The sequence below is a fragment of the Bactrocera oleae genome, chromosome 6 (assembly GCF_042242935.1).
Source record: "Bactrocera oleae isolate idBacOlea1 chromosome 6, idBacOlea1, whole genome shotgun sequence".
NCBI classification, from domain to species: Eukaryota; Metazoa; Arthropoda; class Insecta; order Diptera; family Tephritidae; genus Bactrocera; species Bactrocera oleae.
Genome location: NC_091540.1, coordinates 59,119,062 through 59,139,906, shown reverse-complemented (window position 1 = coordinate 59,139,906; position 20,845 = coordinate 59,119,062). Strand labels below are relative to the sequence as shown.

The 20,845-nt window shown below is 32.9% G+C and overlaps 1 protein-coding gene across 1 annotated transcript in view; it reads right to left on the bottom strand.

Annotated features, from left to right (window-relative positions):
• Window positions 1-20,845, bottom strand: part of Tsp66E (Tetraspanin 66E) — an 85,990-nt gene that overhangs the window by 12,315 nt on the left and 52,830 nt on the right. The window contains exons 3-5 of the mRNA XM_036359199.2: window positions 17,987-18,096; window positions 15,375-15,473; window positions 10,431-10,559 (exon numbers count right to left, since the gene is read on the bottom strand). Coding sequence (XP_036215092.2) covers window positions 10,431-10,559; window positions 15,375-15,473; window positions 17,987-18,052 — 294 coding nt within the window. The 5' untranslated portion in view covers window positions 18,053-18,096. The remainder of the gene's footprint in view (window positions 1-10,430; window positions 10,560-15,374; window positions 15,474-17,986; window positions 18,097-20,845) is intronic.

Genomic DNA, 20,845 nt, shown 5'->3' with positions numbered 1-20,845 from the left:
TTTTCCTATATTTTATTCTTTTTTTTCGCATGCATTTACGCTCTTCACTTCACTCGTTTTGCAAGCAAAGAGTGTACTCTTACACCACGGGTACTTTTTAATTTTGACCTCAATTCCATGCCAAGCATTCGATCAAAATTTATGATAACCCTGTGCTAAATATTGTTGCTGCTGTTGACGGCAACTAAACGTATTGTACGTATTGCACAGTCGATGGGCATAGTTTTAGTTTTAAAATGCAACTTATGTTAATGCGTTTCGTTGCAACAGTGAATTTAAATGCCGCTCGAACACAATGGCGGCATAACGGGGGTAAACTTGAAAATTTAAAAGCAAAGCACTCAGCAAAAAGTATATATTTATACATAAATGTTTACGAGTCGGTAGAGATACATTTAGGTCTAGCGCAGAAATGTAAACGAGTAGTTATTTATGTACGTCTACGATAAATGCAGATGACGGTAATACAGTCCGAGTTCGGAGGAAACAAGCAACAATGGTTAGAGAAATATGCCAGTTTGCTTAGTGGTTGTCCCATCTTCCCACATATGAAAGTTATCAGTGATACATAAATGGCAATTTTTGTTAGGTTATGAATACTTTTAAGAAAGTGGGTAACTTCAAGCAATGAAAACGCTTTTCGACGATTCTAAGTTTACTAAAAGTGTAAATTATTAAAGAGACTTTGTATCATTTCATAGATGCACATCCAAAATAATTTATTTACGCTATAGTATCTGGGGTAACATCTGTCGCAAGAACTTAAATAAGTAAGTGACTACACTTTCCAGACCGTTTAAATATAACTAAAGCTGGGGCTATAATTCTCCCCCTTCATCAGTCGAATTTCCTTTGTCCAGTTTGAAAGGTGGGATCTTAGAGTTAGATATGTTGTGATGACCCCTACAATGTTACCAAATAAGCTTTTGCCTAAAATTAGAAGCTATTTGATCTGTTCACCATTAATACTACTCATTAGGTATTTTTGTGGTATGCTCTGTATTGCTAGTGTTAAAAGATCTGAAGTGATTCGCTAGGGCAGCTCAGGGGAGTTGTGTTCGTTGCTGCGCCTGAGCTGGAAACTATAAATTGCCAATTCGCAAACCGCTCTGCACACTAAAGAGGTGTCAATAGCCGTTGCATGTTTATCGATATTGAGTAGGCATATGCAAACACACATACATGTATAGTAGGGTGTAGCGAAAAAAAACATTTTTTTTTTTGATTAGCCTGAGTGTAAAATCTGTAGAATATAATAAAAGAAAATTTTTGGACAAAAAAAAAAATTTTTTTAACAACTAGAGGCAAGCAAAAACTATTTTTGGTTTAAACTCTTTATTTATATAAAAATGTATAAAAAATTTCCGAATGTTTTTGACTCAAAATGTGTTTTAACGCTTATGGAAAGCATGTTGTCGGTTAAGACTTTTTTTTAAAACTCCAATAATGACCACAAAAATTGTTTTTAAGTTGATAAATTTCAATTGGCCAGAAAGAGAGTCCCTCCTCAGCTTCTAGAACACTTATCAAATAATTTTTATGAAATACAAATTTTATCTCGAAATTTTACTTTAAAACTGACACCTCAGATGTTAAAAAAAAATTTTTTTTTGTTCAAAAATTTTCTTTCTTTATAATCTACAGATTTTACCCTCAGGCTAAGCAAAAAAATATAATTTTTTTTCGCTCCACCCTAATATATACATACAGATATGCATTTCTTGTAAGAAAAACAGTCATTTGTATCTACTTCAAAATGGTCTTTGATCGTTTGTACGGTAGCAGGCATTGAAATGGAAACACCCATGTGTAAATGAATTAATACTGTGTGTTTTGTTGCCTTTAGCCGTTAATAATATGAAGCAAAAATGTTTTTTTGAAAGTTTCGACACAAACAAGTCAATTTAGTAAACCCCCTTAATATTTTTTTATGCATATTTCAGAAGCTGAAATTGCAATTACTTTATTATATATGTACGTTTGTATTTAATACATTACAGTTTTGTTTTGCATTTGAGCAACTAATATTAAACTTTGTTAATAAAAAGCGTAATTAGATTTTCACTTACGAATTATTAATTGCCGTTATTTTACCAATCACTTATCGCTTGAATGGTTTTACTTGTTTACACTTGGAATTAAAATTTGGTGTAAACATTTAAACGAAAGTGTTTCAGATATGCAACAAAGAGCTCGAAAAGAGAGAAAAAGAAAGAGAGAGAGATAAAAACATGTGTTTTTAGAAGTATGAAGGGCGTAACCTAGATATAATATTCGGTTAGGTATTAAGGCTGATCTTTGAAACTGGACATTAAACTTAGACAGACACAGACAAGAACTGACTAAAAAACTAATAAAAATGAATTTGAAGACTCATGTATCGACAAATGGTCTTGAGCCCATCACAAAACCGTTAAGGATATTGATTTTGACTCCTGCTAATATACTTAGATGGCTGAATTTATGCTGTAGAAGATGTTTCAACCTTAGTCTCGCAACAGTTGATTAGAAAAGAAGCGCCCGTCATATTTCTACATCGACATCTTCGCCGAATTTTGTTTATGGTTAAAACCTGAAGAGCACTCTCTGAATAATAAAACACCAACCCGAGACATATTTTTCTTAAGACGATATAGTACACACGAGATCTTTAGTTATTTAACCAGAAAATAATATTATGTAAATATAAATGTATGCAAGATAGTACGATCTTTACGCAATCAAGACAAGTTAAAATTACTACATAAATTTTTAGTCAATAAATTACCATCATTTATCACAATGTATGTCAAGTTGACAGTGCAAGCGGCCTTCCTCATTATATGGACAATCTATATACTCGCATTATGTTATAAATCTTTATTACAGAGAGATGGTGTCGAACTAACTTACTTTCCCGTCAAATGCGTTTTCTAAGTTCGATTTTTGTGCTGGAAAAATTGTCAAATCAGGGATTTCAAAACAGCTGATTCGAAAAATGTGTTAATAGCACAGCACTAATTCCACATTTATTGGAAAAACCATTTACCCCAAGAAAATTATTAAATATTTTGACAAATTTTTGTGAATGTAAAAAAACAACGAAAATCTTTAAAATTAACTTCTTGATCAGTTGCAGCTATTATATCTCCTCCCCACAAGGAGAAAAGAAATTGAATGTTTGGATATAAATATTCGATAAACTTCAGCAGGTATATAATCTGATCACATTTGACTCGGACTGGCTCAGATTATTGCGCGTCCAAACCGAATCGATAAAAAAAAAATGTTTCTAAATTAGTACAACCCTTTGTAGGTTCCGGTGAGGTTTGATCTCCACATGTCAATTAGTGTATGTTTTGTAGCAGTGAAAAGTTGATCTGGTGATTTTTACCATGGAAAAAAAATTATCAACAATGTTGCTTAAAATTTTGTGTTTCTAATTCATCAAAAGAGAAATGCTCGACAGCGTTGCTGAGAACCCTATATTCACCAAACGCATCATTACTGATGACGAGACATAGGTTTACGAATATGACGTCGAATATGTTCAACAATCTAGCGAAACTGAAAAAACTAAATTCTCTGAAGGCACTGAGAGCCATCCCAACCGAGGCTTATAACAAGTGTATGGCAGTGTATTGTACATGAAAATGCAGTTTTTTAGTCAGTTCTGGTCAAATTTGTATGTTGAACGAACCGAAAGAGAGACTATGTGAGGTATTTGAAGCTTTAGGCATGCCAAAGGATTTCCCATATTTTTTTCGGGCAAGGATAAATTATTAACCTATTGGTTCCTAAAAGAATTTTTTGATGTTCTGATAAAATCAGTTTTCAAAATCGTGTGTAGTCGTTTATAACTGTTTATGCATAGCTCTAAGGGTTACCTGTTAAAGTAATGCACATGTGAAGAGAAATTTGTTTTAATTTGAAGTAAATATAAATCCTTTCTCAACCGCTCTTGGCTTTTCTATATTTCAGAGGGATTTTTTTTTAGAGACTGCATAATCATTCGAATCTAAAAAATATTTTAGTAGTAGGAACTTTAGCTATACAGAGGATCTTACTGTAGCAAGCAAGTTTGAAAAATAATGTATTTGAACTCAATAATTTTTTTTTGGATATTCAGATCATTTCTCCTTTTCTTGAAAACAGTTTTCTCCATTCAAAACTACACCGACTTATTGCACTGCCCTCAAATCTATCTAGCGCACTAGTAAGTTATTTTTTTTGAAACTAAATAAATAACAAAAGTAGCATGAATTTCCATCGCCAGCGACAAGTGGTCATTAAATATGCACCCTGACTTTTCCTTATAGCCACAGTCGACTACCACACAGCATTGGTAATATCTTTCACTGCCGTGGCTGTCTGCTCGTCTGCTTTGTGTGCCTATTTCGGCGTTTATTGGCCACTTGAATTAGCCATTCCCTGTTTACACTTGGCTGCGCATGCCCGCACGGTCATTGTACAACAACAACAATATTAATTGTTGGCAGAGTATCGGTGATAATAAAGCAATAACAACACCAAGAAAAAAACAATTACCTTATAATGGTTTGTAGCGAATAGCAACAAAAGCAACAACAACAACGATAAATCATAACAAATAATGTAAATAAAATTGCGACAGACGACTGAATTCGAGCCTTTATGCCAATCACCGCAGCAAAAATAACAACATTTACGTGCGTGTGGCAGCAACAAGTAAGGTAACATAAAAACAATTTTTTCTGTGGAAATTATATTTTTGTGGCCTAACCTCAAAATCACAATACACCGCTGCACATCACACTTGACTGCATTCGTTACGAAATGGCAGCGCAGCAGCAACAGCAACAGCAACAACAACTATGAAATTACGTGTAATAAATGCAGAAATGCTATCATCATGCCAAACAGCCGCCACCGAGCTTTGCTTGAGCTTTGTATGCGCTCTGCTCCACTATTATCGCGCTTTGCGTGCGTGTCTGTGTATTTCTTGTTGTTTTCTTTTAAACATAAATGATAGCTTGCTTATTCAGTTATGGAACACCATTGTTGGTGACATCTACTGATTTACGAGAGCACGTGACTTGGTGCGGAATACAGTGGCGCCACTGTTAGTGTTGAACTTGTTACTTCAGCGGCATTTGCTTTTATGAGCCGAGGGTGACCGACAAACCACAAATTGAATTGAATGAACGAGATTTCTTGAGTCATATAAAAGCTGTTCTTCATATGGCATTTTTACCATCTGGCAGTTGTTGTTCTAAATCGAGAAATAGTGAAGTTGATATGTATATACTTGCGCTACTATATGATAAGGTTGAAAAACCAAGGTTAGGATTTCTAAATCTGCATTTCTCAGAACACTATTATCGAGAATTACATTGCTCTTACTCTGAAACACAGTGGATTTTACAACATCAATTTATTTTTGGATGTAAATATTTGAAAATATTCACCGAAAATTTGAAGGTCATCCGGCAAATGGTTTCGGAGTTATGAGCGTATTTGTAAGAATTTTTGTAATTGATGTAATCGTCTGTCAAATCGAGTTTTACTTGAAAAGTTGTTTTCAAAGCCAGTGAGACAATTTTCTCCGAAACAGTTAGACCGATCGATTGGAAATCTTCACACGACATTCTTAGATACATGTATTTTCCCGGAATGATGAAAGGAAATAAGATTTTTGATAATAACAGTTTGAGCCACAAAAAAGGGTATAGTGTAAATTTTTTCACAAAGAACGACTTTTTTTGAAAGCCGCCATTTGCCAAAAATCAATATCGTTCGATTATTACCTGTTTGCATTTATAGTAGTAATTTTTTTTTCTTATGTATAAAATAAGACTGGTTGAACGAAAAACTGCTCTTGAGGGGCTATGATTCTGCTTCCATATACTTCTCGTCTTTTTTCTCCGAAAACATCTTTCTATTTTACTGCTTGAATTAAAAGTAAAAACGCTAGAGTTTTAGGCTCACAAAGAACCTCATATAAATTCTGATATCACAATTTCAGGTTAAAATTGACAAAAACTTAAATCCACTCTTGACAAAGACAGTCAAAATCCTCTCCTCTCAATAAAATTTTTACACAAGTTATGCCGTAGATATTTTTGATATACATATGTATTCTATCTCTACTGGAAAGCTGTTACCGTTAGGAGAAAAAACTCTTGTACTCTCTTTCTCTTCATCAGTCATTACTGGTACTGCTTGTCATTACTGATAAAAGGTTTACAAATATTTACCATTAACATACCATTAGCATAAAATTTTATATTAGGGATCCGCAAAATTAATCTTTAAAAGCCATGTTGTTATGAAATAAAAATATATGAAAAATATTTGTAAGCTGTACATAAATTTATTCATAAAACCAAGCACATCGAGATCTCAAAAAATTTCAGAATTGGGCATTACATTATATTCCTCTTGTTGAGTACCAAAGGTCGTGAAATGCATACAATTGGTATTATATATATGTATGTACATATAGGCATTTAAGTAACAGACGGGGTGAATATAATACCATTTAAAAAAAATTTAGACCCACGTTTATATTGAAAATAGTGTATTTCCTGCTATAAAGGATAAGAATATGAAAAGAAACATTTGCAAACATTATATTTTGGGTCGTTCACTAAATAATTTCGTTTGATGGCAACAGCTGATCATATTGAATTTTTTCGCAGCCAACTTCACATTTACTTTATATATAAATGTCTAGGATTAATTTCGACGCTTGACATATGGGTTCGTCATGTTCTTACAAAACGAAATTGGTTTCATCGCATTATCGACTGTGATTTGCTTATCAAACGTCAAAGAAGTGATTCATTTTCAAAGCGCATTGTTACTGGCGACGAAAAGTGCGTTGTTTACAAAAATTTAAAACAGCAGATATCATGGTCTAGCAAGGATAAACCAGCTCAAACCACTTCGAAGGCCGATAATCACAACAAAAAGGTTATGTTGTTTGTTTGGTGGGATTTCAAAAGGATCGTTAATTTTGAGCTTTTGCCTGACTATACCACGATTAATTAGTATATTGTGATCCACCCAAACAGACGAGGCCGGAATTGATTAATAGAAAATGTGTAGTATTCCATCAGAATAATGCGAGGCTTCATACAAGTTTGATGACTTGCCAAAGTTTTTGCAGGTTAAATTGGACGTGCCATCATATTCTCCAGACTTGGCACCTTCAGACTATTACTTCATTTTGGATGGGATGGGAGAACCTTCACATTAAATCAGGATGTCAAAAACTCTTTGGACCAGTTTTTTCCAGTAAGAATCAAACATTTTATAAGCGTGGAATCAATGTCTTGCTCGGAAAGATGGCAAAAAATATAGTGAATATATTATATAATTTAATAAAATGCTTTCCAAAATAAAAAATCATGTTTAAATTGCATTAAAAAAAATATTTAATGAGCCAATAAATTCAATCATAAAACCAAAAAAATCGGTATCAAAAAAAATTTTCTAATGGAACTAGGCAAATTTTATATTCGGCATCCCGAATACACATGTTGTAAATAAATATTTGTATTATATAAAAAATAAATATTTATATTATATAATAAATATTTGCAATTAGTAAACGAATATTTTCATAAAGATAAAAATCGGTATCAAGAAAATTTTCGAAATTGAGCTAGGCAAATTTTGTCTACGGGATCACGAAATAGATTATCTACTAAATATGTTGTAAATGTTAAGAGTATATAAGAAATATTTGCAAGTACGAGTACTAAATTAATGTATTCATAAAGAAAACGACAGCTGAACTTACATTTTTCGAAAATTTCAAAAGCACTAAAATGCAAACAAAGGAAAGTGTTTACCTTTATAAATAAACAAGGAAACATATTTCCAGCCAAATAAAAAACATTCTCCTGCTCGTGACGACGGAAACTATGAAAATTTTGTCCAATAATGCCGGAAAAATAAGAGAAAGTATTAGTCGTGCAGTCATGCATTAAACCACGATCATGTCGGGCGCTGCACCCTAAATCAAAGCCTCAAAACCACAAAACATTTTCTTAACTTATAGTGCGCATACCAAGCCAGGGTCCCGCAGTCTGTCCTATTGCTTATCTTAGCTATGCTTCGTAGTTTGCTGTCACTTTATTATGCACTTGTCTCGCATTCCGGCGTTTATAATTTCCAAGAGGTTGTTTTTTACTATTTTTTTTTAATGATTTTTCACCTTATTTTACAATTTGAAACACACACATACACATAGATAGTTCATAGTTGTCATTGAAAGTGAATTTTTCAAATTTTAAAGGTGCGGATTTGTCAACGTGCGCTGCATTTAACCGTTTAGCGGGGTTACATACAAACGCCTAGCGTTGTAGGTACAAGTATATTGCGCATGCGCCACTGCGCTTTAACCAAAAACCCTGACAATTGCCTGCAAAATTCGTTATGCGTGTTTCATGATTTCTTGTTTTTTTTGTTTTTTTGGTTTTGAAATTTTATTAATTTTACTTTTCTTTTTTTCGCGTGCAATGAAATCTTCCCTGCATTGCATTGTAATTACGGGATTCCATGGCTGCTACTCAATAGCTTAAACCCATAGTCTTTGTGTGCATATAATGCTTCGGATGATAACTGGCTTGTCGGGTGGGCTGAGTGATCATTGCCAATTACAACATAACCAACACGACTAACAAGCAAAACAGAACAAAATATTCAATAACATTGCATAAGCAAATATCAGTTAATGCAGCAATGCAAATATTTGTCGTTGCACAGTGGGATGTTTTAGAAAAAAATGTAGACAAACTATTACTAAGTTAAAATAAGAAAAGACAAAAAAAAACACCCTCAAAAATAAAAAATTCCATACAACAACTACATTTTAATCGGTTAACTAGTTTGTATTGCAGCTAAATGACATAGTGGTCCGATGCCGGTGGTTCTTACTAATAAGCTGCTTTTTGGCCAAATAAGGACGAGTGCAAAATTTTAGAACGATATCTCAAAAACTGAGGCCATATATACAGACACACAGACAGATAGTCCCACATTGCTAAACCGACTCAGCTCGTCACGTAGATCATTTATATCTACATATACTCATACTTCATGGAATCTCTGACGCTTCCTTTTGGGTGTTTGCACCTTATGCATTTACTGTTCAAGGTATAAAATAGGTGAAATTTGAATCGAATACAATCAACCAAGGGAACAAAAATAATTATATTGCGTATATGGGAGAGAAGGAGACGCTTCGGCCGACACATTATGTGTAAGTAGCATGTTGACTTAATGTTAACAAAATATTTTCCAGATTGAGCACTGCACTCCACAAAATAAGAATAGAAAAACGGAGAAAGTCTTCAAATTAGTTATTTGAAATCTAGACCAAGAACTTGACGGATCTTAACAAGCTATACAGTGTTCATTATCACTTAACTTCCCTAAACTATTTTACATACTGACCGATATATACGGTATAATGCGAAACGGAAATTTTAAAATTCTTTTATTAGGTACATAAATCCCATATAAGTATTAAATTTATTTTGTTTATTATTAGCATCAGATCATATTATTTCATGTAAAATATGTCCACTTCAGGTTATTCGGATGTCTAACCAAACTACCAATATTTTTGGTATTAAGTTAGTAATTTCATTTTGTCAGACGTCTGGTGTAATTTAAAATGGTTTCGCATGGGAAGTAGGTTACACACACACCTACTTGAATTCAAACTGTAAAATTAAGATATCGCGATAATGATTTTTACCAAATATGGCAATCGAGTAGTTGTTGAGATATGGAATATAACACTTGTAAGGGGAGTTAGTTATTAACCAATTTCCTCCATTTTTAAATCGTATCATGGAATGATGGAGAGAAATGCGTTCACTAACTGAGTGATAAAGCTGTGGGACATATATTTAATTTTTTGAATGGGTGGTGTGGCTATACTACTTATCAAAAAGTTTTAAGCCACAGCTTTCTCTTTTCATAGTAATTGTATGTACCAAATTTAATATAAATTCTTATGTTTTTTTGTAATAAAAGCTTTTCATAAAGACACAGTATTTCATTTCATTTCATCCATCAATTTTTTTATTGTTTCGTTCAGTATTATTTTGAATTTTGATGGGAGGGAGGCAACACCTAACGAGGACCATTTGATATGGATAAAAAAAAAATTGAAGACAGTGCCTAGCCCTATTCGGAGAACTTTTATATACTTTCAACAAAAACAAATGTATAGCTATTATTATAACCTACTGGTAGTACCTTTTTGTTTCCACCTCAGTCTATTTATTTTATTTCTTTTAAGCACTCAGTTATTCAAACCAAATTTCAAGTCATTCCACTTTTACTTTGATTCTTAGAAATATTTATGAAAGTGAAATTAATTACACTTCTACAATCTTTCGCTTTGTGTTGAGTACATTTCTTAGACATAAGGCGCTTTCTCCAACACTTACCGTTGTCAGCAGGCAACGCGACTCACGTATCGCGCCACAATAGCCGAGGAAGCTCATGAAGAACATAACGGCGCCGATAGCAATCAAAACGTACGCCATCTGCTCGATGACACGCGGCTGTGTGAATTGCTGCAATGAAAGAAAAACGCATAACAAATATTAAATAATTTTGAAGAAATTTTTCGAAATAAAACAAAAAGTAGTTAATATTGGTTTTCGTCATAGTTGCAGGTATATATAAAAAAAAAATAGAAGAATAGTGGAATAAATAACAAAAACCATAAAGTTGCTATTAAAATTTACGAAGAAGAAGTAAAATATGCAAATGAAAATGAAAGCCGCTCAGTACGTGAACGTGGAAACTTAAATGTGATTGGGGTATGTAAAGCTCGTTGACCATTGGCTTTGTAAATAACAGCTTGCGTAGCGCAAATAACGTGAGAACAACGGTTATTAAGTGAAATATGAAAAATAAAAATTTGAAATCTTTTCCTACTACTTCAGTTGATTAAGTCCAAATTTTAAACTCTTCGGTCAGATAATTAGTTCGTGGTTTTTGTTTATTTTCCTCTTCCCTCGTCGCTGTTTAAATACTAGTTTTAGAGTCGTGTATGATAGAAATGATATTTAATAGCACTATGCAAATACCATATATATTGCAACTTAGTTCTTAAGTGAAAAATAGCAAAAACTAATTCGACAGTTTTCTACTCTATGAAAAGGATATGGAATTTTCGTTGGTCAGCCTGTTTAGTATAAATCGGAAATTTCCAAAATTGGGCACAGTTTTTGGTAAAATATTTCCTAGTTAGAACTGCTCATTTTTTATAAGGAATAAATGAAATGCTTAATAAAGTTCCATTTATTCATTAAGGAGCTCTCGAAAGTGTAAGGCAATTTTTCAAAGCATGCTGACAATTATGACAATATATTATAAGTAGATCCATTGACAGAGTTTCTCCAACAACCTCGCTTCCACTTTTATTTCTTTTTATCGTTGACCTCTTCGCCAAATGGGTTTGAATCTGGTTAAAAGTTTTATGATAAATCATCCTCAGTCCGTCCATCAGTTTTGTCGAAAAATCGTTTGGAACCATTTAAATAAGGCTAGATACAAAGAGAAGTTCGATGTATGGATGCCATTAAGCCGATAGTTACTAATATTGAAAAGGGGTAAGAAGTTTTTATTGGGATCGGCAGGGCATCTTCTGCCATGAGCTGTTCACCTCTTATTTCGGAGATTAACAATTGGACCATCTGAAGGAAACGATCACCGAGAAGCGGCGAAATTTGGCCAATATGAAAATAATTGTCTTTCATCAGGACAACGCCAGGCTACAAACACATCTCTAGTGACTCGCCAAACGCCCCAGGGTCAATCTTTAACCTAATGTGCCAACATAAAATTTTTTTCTTTCGTATTATTAACTGTTTAACAAAGTTAAAACAAAGTTATGGTCCACTAAGTGATGAGCTTCGGCCAGAAAATGTCATAACTGGTAAAAATGGTCTAGTGTAAGTATAAAATTAGGCAATTAGTGCAAATAATTGCCAACTGCATGTATTTTGGCATTTTGTAGACGTAATTCCACAATTTTCATAATAATTTTAACGAAAGCCTAAAACACTCTCACACTCATGTGAAAATCATGTCACTGCAATTAAGCCAGATATATTTCACACTCAAAAAAATAATAAAAAAAAAAATAAAATAATAATAAAAAAAAAAATATTTAAAAAATATAAATGAAAAAGCTAATAAAAAAAGGAACAAAATTGCATTTTTTCACGCGCCCTTTACGCCTCTGGCACAGTAATGTGCATTTGTTTTGTACCAGATAAACTCGTACATACCTATTGTGAATACAACTTCATATAATGCATAGATATGGTAGCTATCGTTGTACTTCATTTGTTTGTTTGTGAGTGAGTATTGCGCTTTTAAAGTTCATTGACCAAACTTCTTGATTGCATTTTAACTTTTCACCCACAAATGGCGTTGCCAACAATTAGTGCACTTTACCAATTGCTCACATGCATGTGAATTGAAATGACTGTTGTTGGTGGACATTATGCTAAATGATCTTGCAACACAAGCGGTCGATTTGGGTGCATAGCTAAATATTATATTTAGTTATGTTAAGTGTTTCGTATTTAGCGAACATTTCGAACCAAACCATTACAGTTTACCATGTACATATGTATATATTTCCACTTCTTGTCGACATCATTAAAATAGAGACAGAGGCAAATAACACTAAATATTTACAGCAGTAATTTGTTGGAACGACGTTTGCCGTTCGACGTTCGTGTGGAAAGTGTCCAAAGGCTGGGCGCCAAAGGGTGCGTACGTATGCTAATCGTTAAGAGTGTGGTCAGTGGAGGCGCTGCCGTGGTTTTTAGTGAAAGTTATAAATGTTTCAGCACTTGTGTGGCTACTACAGCTTATAGAGTGCGTGTATGTTTGTATTTATTTATGAATGTGTCTTAGACGACCCAACCCAATTCGATATGTCGACAAGATTTCCTTGTCGGTATGTTTCCTGAATTTGCTATCATTTTTCCCTACATTTCATTTGCATTTGAATGTTGTATAAAAAACTATATAAAATATGTTGCAATAGAGTACATTTCTATGTTGTTCGAATGTAAGATAATCAGGTCAAAACCACCACTATTGGTTTTATTAAGTCGCTCATAGGCGAATGAATTTTTTTAAAATATTTAACATTATGTATTAGACATTTGTATTACGATAAAAGGGTCATGAAAATATTGACTGAGTGGAGAATGCACTGTGACAAAAGCTGTGGATGTGTTAAATTAAATTAAGAGGCAAATTTTGAAGAGATCTAAATATTGCAAATTTTCAATCTATAAGCAATTTGTAAGCAAAATTACGATTTCTCAAATACAGAAAAATGTCTTTCTTAAAGGTATTGTATAATATATATAAAATAAAGCGACGAAGCAAATTTTTTTCTGTAAGAACATGAAGCACTCATATGTCAAGCCTCGAAATTAATTCTAGACTTTTCATGTGCTTGTGAACGGTTGCGTTAGACAAATTTAATCTTTCAGCAATCGCTCGAGTTATTATTCGCTAATTTGCATCGACGAACTACATAATTTTATCCACATCGGCTTCAAGAGTGCTTAGAGGACGTGGTGCAACCTCAAGATCGAAATTACCAAACCGAAATTTTGCAGATTAATTTTTCCATTGATCTGTACACATCACATAATTTTCGCCCCGCTTGAACTGCATTTTTATCCTTTTGATAGTAAGACAGTAAAATATGCCGAAAATGCTGTTTTCGATATTCCATATTTGATAAAGCACCAAACAAAAAACTATTCAAAAAAATTACAGAAAATTTGTCTCAAACAATACTTACTATATTTTAGTTTGCAGTTTAACTAAAATCACTGTTATTTAAAGTTGGCTGATCATCCAAAAAATATAAGAGAACAATATTTTACGACAAATCACGAATGCATCTACTAATAGCCCTATACGGAAAAACGACTTTTTTCGAGGTTTGTTTGCAAAATGTGAATATTCGCTTTCGAAGTTCGAAATTAGCCTTATTGAAAATTATTATTATTAATTAAAGTAAATAATTACAAATAAATTAAAGTTTCGGCATAATTTTTTCCTCTTGATAGTGGTATCAAAGTAGGATTATTGAAAAAATCAATATTTTCTATTTCACACTGGCACGATTTGACTACTCATAGCATTTCTATTATAAGTTTCTCCGAAAAATGTTATACACCTTAGAAATAAGAGACTAACGTGGATAATATCCATTATTATCAGAGAAAGATTATTTTGATAATAAAATTGAATAATTTGTAAACGTTGTTCTTGCGTATATCTTTGCATGAGGAAATTGTAAACATTACTGAAAACAATGAAACAAAATTACAGATCACGGCAAATTAAAAGTGGCCGAAATAATATCTATAAATCATATAATCCTTATTGGCAAACCCGATAATTCTTTTCATAAATTTTCAAGCGGTAGGACCTCGGTAGTATACAAACAAATTAGTTTAAAAAACATAAAACTACCGACAATTTAATTACCTCAAGAACCGATAAAATAGATAATTACTCGATGAAATCTTACAATAACATAAAAAAAAAATTTTTTGCTAAGGCAACCTTTAAATTTACAATGACTTTTTCTGCTCTAATAAAGCATATGAAAATAATTTATTGGATTGAGCTAGCAAGTTAGCAATACGGATATTAATTTTCTCAGTGTAAAAATGATGTCGTAATCAAATATAACATATGCTTGGAAGGAAAAGATAGAGCATATTTTATGAGTTTTAGATAATAAATATCAATTCGGTGTGTACAAAATAAACACGCAAATGCCAAACAAATCAGATACTATGTATATATGTACAAATGTATGTATATATTTTACCGTTGGCTATTCTTTTGATAGCAAAGGACGTGCCGACCATAATTGCGAGTCATCAAATCTTGATAAGCCGACAGTGACACGCACAGCCAGACAGGTGTACAGACAGAGGAAAGTCAACAAACAAGCGGACAACAAACCAACGAGCCGATGGCACGAATGTTCAGAGCTAATAAAAGCTATTTTTAATATTTTAATAAGTAAAGCTAATTGCAGGGTTTCCTTTGGATTTTGGCGTTGCAATATGGATTGTGCAACATGCAACACTAGCTAAACAAATAATCAAAAGTGACCGAAAATAAAATCATAATAATTGCGTTGATTACGCTGGTGTTGGTGGACTTTCCATAATCACAGGGTGTTTCAATATAAATAATAGAGCGTATTTATTTATATGAATATGTAATTAAATAAATAATATATAGGTATAGTATATACTATATGTATGTATATGCATATAACTGTGTATGAATGGTGCTATTAAAATTAATATAACGGTACTTACGGTGATTTGATCGCTTTCTACCATCTTGAGCAATGCAATTAGCGAGGCTTTGTCGACCGCCAACCAAATGCCAGTGCCCAGCACGATTGTGCCAACGACCTGTGATTAAATAAATAAACAAATTTCTTTTGTTAGCAAAAAGTATCAAAAATATAATTGTAGTGAAAAGAAGTTATGCAAACAAACTGATGAAAGTGTAAATTTTAGTAGCAAAATAAATGCATTAATGCGGATGTGGTGCAGGCGAAATGCAAATATGTAGATATGTATTTATGTACATACATATATATGTTAGCAATATCAATTTCAGCCTAAAATGATATTTAGTAGGTGTATTATGAAGGCAGTTCGATGAGTCGGAGATTTCACATTTTTTAGCCTAACAAATGGTTTCTTTGCCAAGTATTCCGTCTTTATAATGTATTCCGTCCAAAGAAGATCTTTTAAAGTCACCTCGAAAAGTCTTGTATTATTTATTCACGTGTCTTACCTTCATCCAACATTTAGGATTCGAAAAAGAAACCAGTTGTGCGGACTTAATCTAGGAAATGTGCAGAATAAAGCCGAAATTGGCGCTTTAATTTATACAGCAATTTTACTCTGGACCTTATTTTCTTTTGTTGTCCTTGAGAAGGAAGATGTTGTTATTATTGTTGTTTAAATAGATTGTTATTTTTGTTGTTCAGATGTAAAAAGCTTATAAATATTTTTGTAAACGAATCCTCCTCAGAATGATCTATTCGAAAATTTTCAGCAGGAAAGCGGTCGGCAATGAATGGCAACACTGTTTTGTTTTGCGATCAAGAAATTCTCGCAAATTTCATCCCGTTTACATCTTTGCTAGAAATTTAGTAATGTTTGACTTGTTTTTTCAACTTTTTGGAAATATTTTCCATGTTAGAAATATTTAAGGAGTTTTGATATTAATGGTCGATAAAAAAGGTTCAGTTAGGTTAGCCGGGTAGGTTAGTGAGCCACTTATCCAGAATGTTACCAGTGATTATTTCAATCATATTCCTACAATTCCATTTATCAAGAGAGAGTGGGAACATTGTGTATTTCTGAATCACTGTTTTGTACATAATTTTTGCAGTTTTGCATCCCGGTGTATCATTCCATCACACTACTTGCTATGCCATTGTGCAGATTGTCGTAAAGACAATGCTTAGGTTTAAATATATGGTTCACGTTTTCGGATGACAGCCACACACCACTCTCGGAAATCTCGTTCACTATCTCATTGCCATCGCATTGTGACCCGACACCCAGTAAAAGTGAATTCGCTTGTTCCACTTAAACAGTTATACATCATCGGTTCCTTTTAATGTCCAGAACTCCTGAGTATGAATCAAAAATACCGTTGCAAATCGACAAAGTATCTTGGGTCTGCCACAAATTTGTTGAAGCGGCTAATATCAATTTCGGATATGCCTCCTGGTTCGCCGAAAGTATGACTGCCACGATTTAAGGGATTTAAGGAGATTAAGATTAATAAAATTATTTATTTAATTCAAACTCCTGACAGGATCATTCAAAATGAAATACATATATAATACATAATATATGTTTTAGTTAAGACCATAAACCCGTACTTGAACGAAGGAAAAAAGAAACAAGTTAAAACTGGAATTTTTCAAAAAAAAATTAAAATTTCGGTCAAATTCGCTCGACATTTCTTTGTTTTTTAAATAGTTGTAATTGAAAAAAAAACACCTTTCGTCCAATACTCGTACTTGTAATTGTATCTTAAATACCTGTATAAAATTTCATCAAGATCGCTTGAGTAGTTCGCGAGAAATCTTGACAACCGACTTTGAAAACACAGTTTCGAGAAAAACGCGTTTAAAGTTTTAAGTGACCATATAGCTGACCTCGAGCGTGCAACTTTTCAAAGCTGTATCTCCAAAACTATTACTGATATTAACTAGAGTATTTGGGACAATATTCTAGAGATGTTATAGAATTAAAAACAAAAACAATTAAAAAAATTTTTTTGAAGCCGCGAAACCCCTTAATCTAGTTGGACTTTGAAGCAGATAGTGTCTAGAACTTACCACCTTACCTTGACAATTGGAGAATTTTTTATTTAATCTGCAGCCATTGCTCTCATATATTTCAAAACATATTTCGAAACCACACCTGTGCGAACAGTAATTTACTGTCAAAGTGCTAGAGAGCTCATAAATTTACTTTTTTCTTCACAACGTTGCTCACTTGAAATGAACAGTGTTCGATTTTATTCACTTATTAAACCGCCCTCGTACCGATATACAGTATGTGTGTGTGTATAGCAATGTCATTCATTCATTTCTAAAACTGTTAGTGCAGTTTTATTCAATATGAATGTATTTAAGCAAACCGAATAGTACATATGTAACTAGATTTGCATATTTACTTTGTGGTTTAGTGAACCCGACGCCTTCGAGTGCAATAAATACGATATTGTGGTCACAATGGAAAGTCAAAACAAGTTTTCACTTTTATTTGTGCATTTGTTTGGACAGCGAGCAGTGCTTACGAATGCGAGTAGATAGATATGTACTATTTTAACAGTGTGTATGTATGTATGCATTTGCACGTAACTGCAATAAATATTTTGTTTTCATACTTACAAAGAAGAGGAAGTTGAACAGGCATAGCAGATACTTGGCCAGCCAGACGCCACAATCGGAACCCATTTTGGCAGATTTTATGTTTTTATTGAGCGCTGAAAATGTGTGAGCTGTAAGAAAGAAAAGAAAATAAAGTTAAGTTAAATAAATAAATATATAGGGTTATAAATTTAAGTACATTAAATAAGATTGAACCAATTTTTGACCGAATGAAAACTGTTTATTTCCCTCTTCAACATTTTTGGTAAAAAAAAAACAAGAAAAACTTTAATTTCGGTTGCATTGAAGCTAGAATACCTTCACAGGTTCAAATTTTCTTTAATGAAACCTAACTTATCGTTCAGTTTGTATGGCAGCTATATCACATAGTAATCCGATCATGCCCTGAAAAATAATACATGCCAAATTTCGTGAAGATATCTTCTTAAAGAAAAAAGTTTTCCATTCAAAGACTTGATTATGATTGGTCAGATTGTATATAGTCAGCTATATTTTATAGTAGTTCGATTTCAACAATATATTCAGAGATTGTAGTGCTGCCTTGTACAATAAACTATACCAAATTTTGTGTGCAAAATTTCGGGTCGATGTCTCAAAACTTCGCGTACATACAGACAGACATGGCTAAATCGACACAGCTTGTCACGCTGACTATTTATATAAGTATATAATATATACCGGATAGGGTCTACGACGTTTCCTTCTGAGTGTTACAAACATTGTAAAAAACTTAATATACTCTGTTAAGGGTATAAAAAAAAGCTCTACTAAGATTCTTAAGCATTCAAACATAATCCTATCCATAAGTACTAAACTCATAAGAACCTCGTTCAGATATTTAGCAAATAGCCACGTTTAAGCGCAAAGAAATAAGTCGAAAATATATATCCAATAAATAGCCATACTCTTGGTCAATTGAATGAATTACTATAAAAAAATATATTCATAAAATATTTCTAAAAGTATTACAAATTTATGATAAAATTCTAGAACTCAGTAGTGAGCTTTAGAGAAAGCAAGAGCAATGGGAAAAGCAGGTCTAGTGCCTAGAGTATTTTGCCACTGTGATCTAGAAATAAGAACTATGTATTAATTGTTGGATTAGCAAATAACTTAAATTTTAGAATTTGATTTTGGCATAATAATCGATGACCGTTCGTTCGATGACCGAACGTTCGTTCATACTGAATCTGCGACACTCGCAACGATGACATATGCCAAAATCTACCTGACAGCCTTCCATCATCCCTTTGACGGAAGCCATCTGACAGCCGTTAGATAAGAGCCGTATAAACACAACAACTAACACCAATAATCATTCACAGCATTTAATGTTGCCTTCGAATATAGGGCTATTTTTAGCATAATAAAAAGAGTATAAAACAAGAAAAAATGTTAACTTGGTTGCACCGAAGCTATAATACACTTCACAAATACATAGATTTCTTACAAGAACATGATTCCGATCGGTCAATTTGTATGGCAGCTATATGATATAGTGATTTTATCTATACAACTTCTGCTGAGAATATATTGTTGCCTTAAAAAATAATTCGTGAATAATTTCGTGAATATACCTCGTCAAATAAAAAAGTTTTCCATGCAAGCACTTTATTTCGACCGTTCAGTTACCCTGTTCAGGGTATAAAAAGGTGGCTTAGTTGTTGACAAAAAAATATACGAGTATGTATATGCAACTATGCTTATTATATTATATAATATTTGTAGCTATAAGTAATTTCGGTGTTGATTTGTAAAGTTTTGGGTATTAAATGCTCAGCGAGTTATTAGTCAAAATATGTCAGGCATGACTTTCGTTTTACTATTGAACTTTCTAATTAGCACTAGCGAACGGTATTCATTAAGCTGGCTCATGCCAATAACTTGAACACAGTTTACATAATTATTAGAGGTTACGAGGACTTTTTGATAAGTGGTTGACTTTTTGAATGCTCTGCGCAGTGATTTTAAACAGTAGCTCGTGGATTCACATTTTATATATGCAGATGCAATATATTTAATTATCGGGAAATACTGCTTAAAGCTTTAAATTGAAAATTTTAGATAATTGAAAACTAAACGATGAATTAGTAAATTATAAAAATTAAATGATTTCGATAGGTGTAGTCGTGGTTCACACTTGAACCATACACTTTACACTTTATCTCTTATCTGTAAAAATGTATGTATAATACTTTCTGTAATCTTTTATTGTATGTTAGTGCATAACCAGACGCTAAGTTAGACTCCTCAGCTTCCCATGTGTAAGATTTTCGGACCGCCAGTTTTACTTGCACTGGTACACAGTGAATTTGTGCTCGATTTTTGAATCTCGAATATGTCTAACAAGTCAAGTAATTTTTGTCAACTCCTCATTTGAGTGTTGACAATATTACTATGTGAGTAAAAAGCAATATTTTCGATGTAGAAAATGATTAGGAGGGAAATACTCGACCAAGTCTTTTTATAGCCATAAAATGAATGCTTAGCAGGATCTTATTCATGCCAATTCAGAAGTTATTCAGATTTTCATAATGGCTACCATGTCCGCTTATTTGATTTGCTCTGTAGCAGATTTAAATTCTTAATTTCAAATTTAGAAACTTCAACCCCCTTTGGCTATGGGGTACTCTCGACAAGTTGGGGTTTTTTTTATCGAGTGGTTTTCAATTAGGCAATAATTTTTTCGGAATTGGTCTATTTGACAGCTGCTACTTTATTTATATTTACTTTGGTTTGCCATTTCCTAATAAACAGACTTCTCCCGAAGCAACGTTTGCAAATGGTGCCAGAAATTTTTTTTCTGCATTGAAGCTCACTTTGAACTATGATTAATAACATTTTCGTGCTTGAATTGGA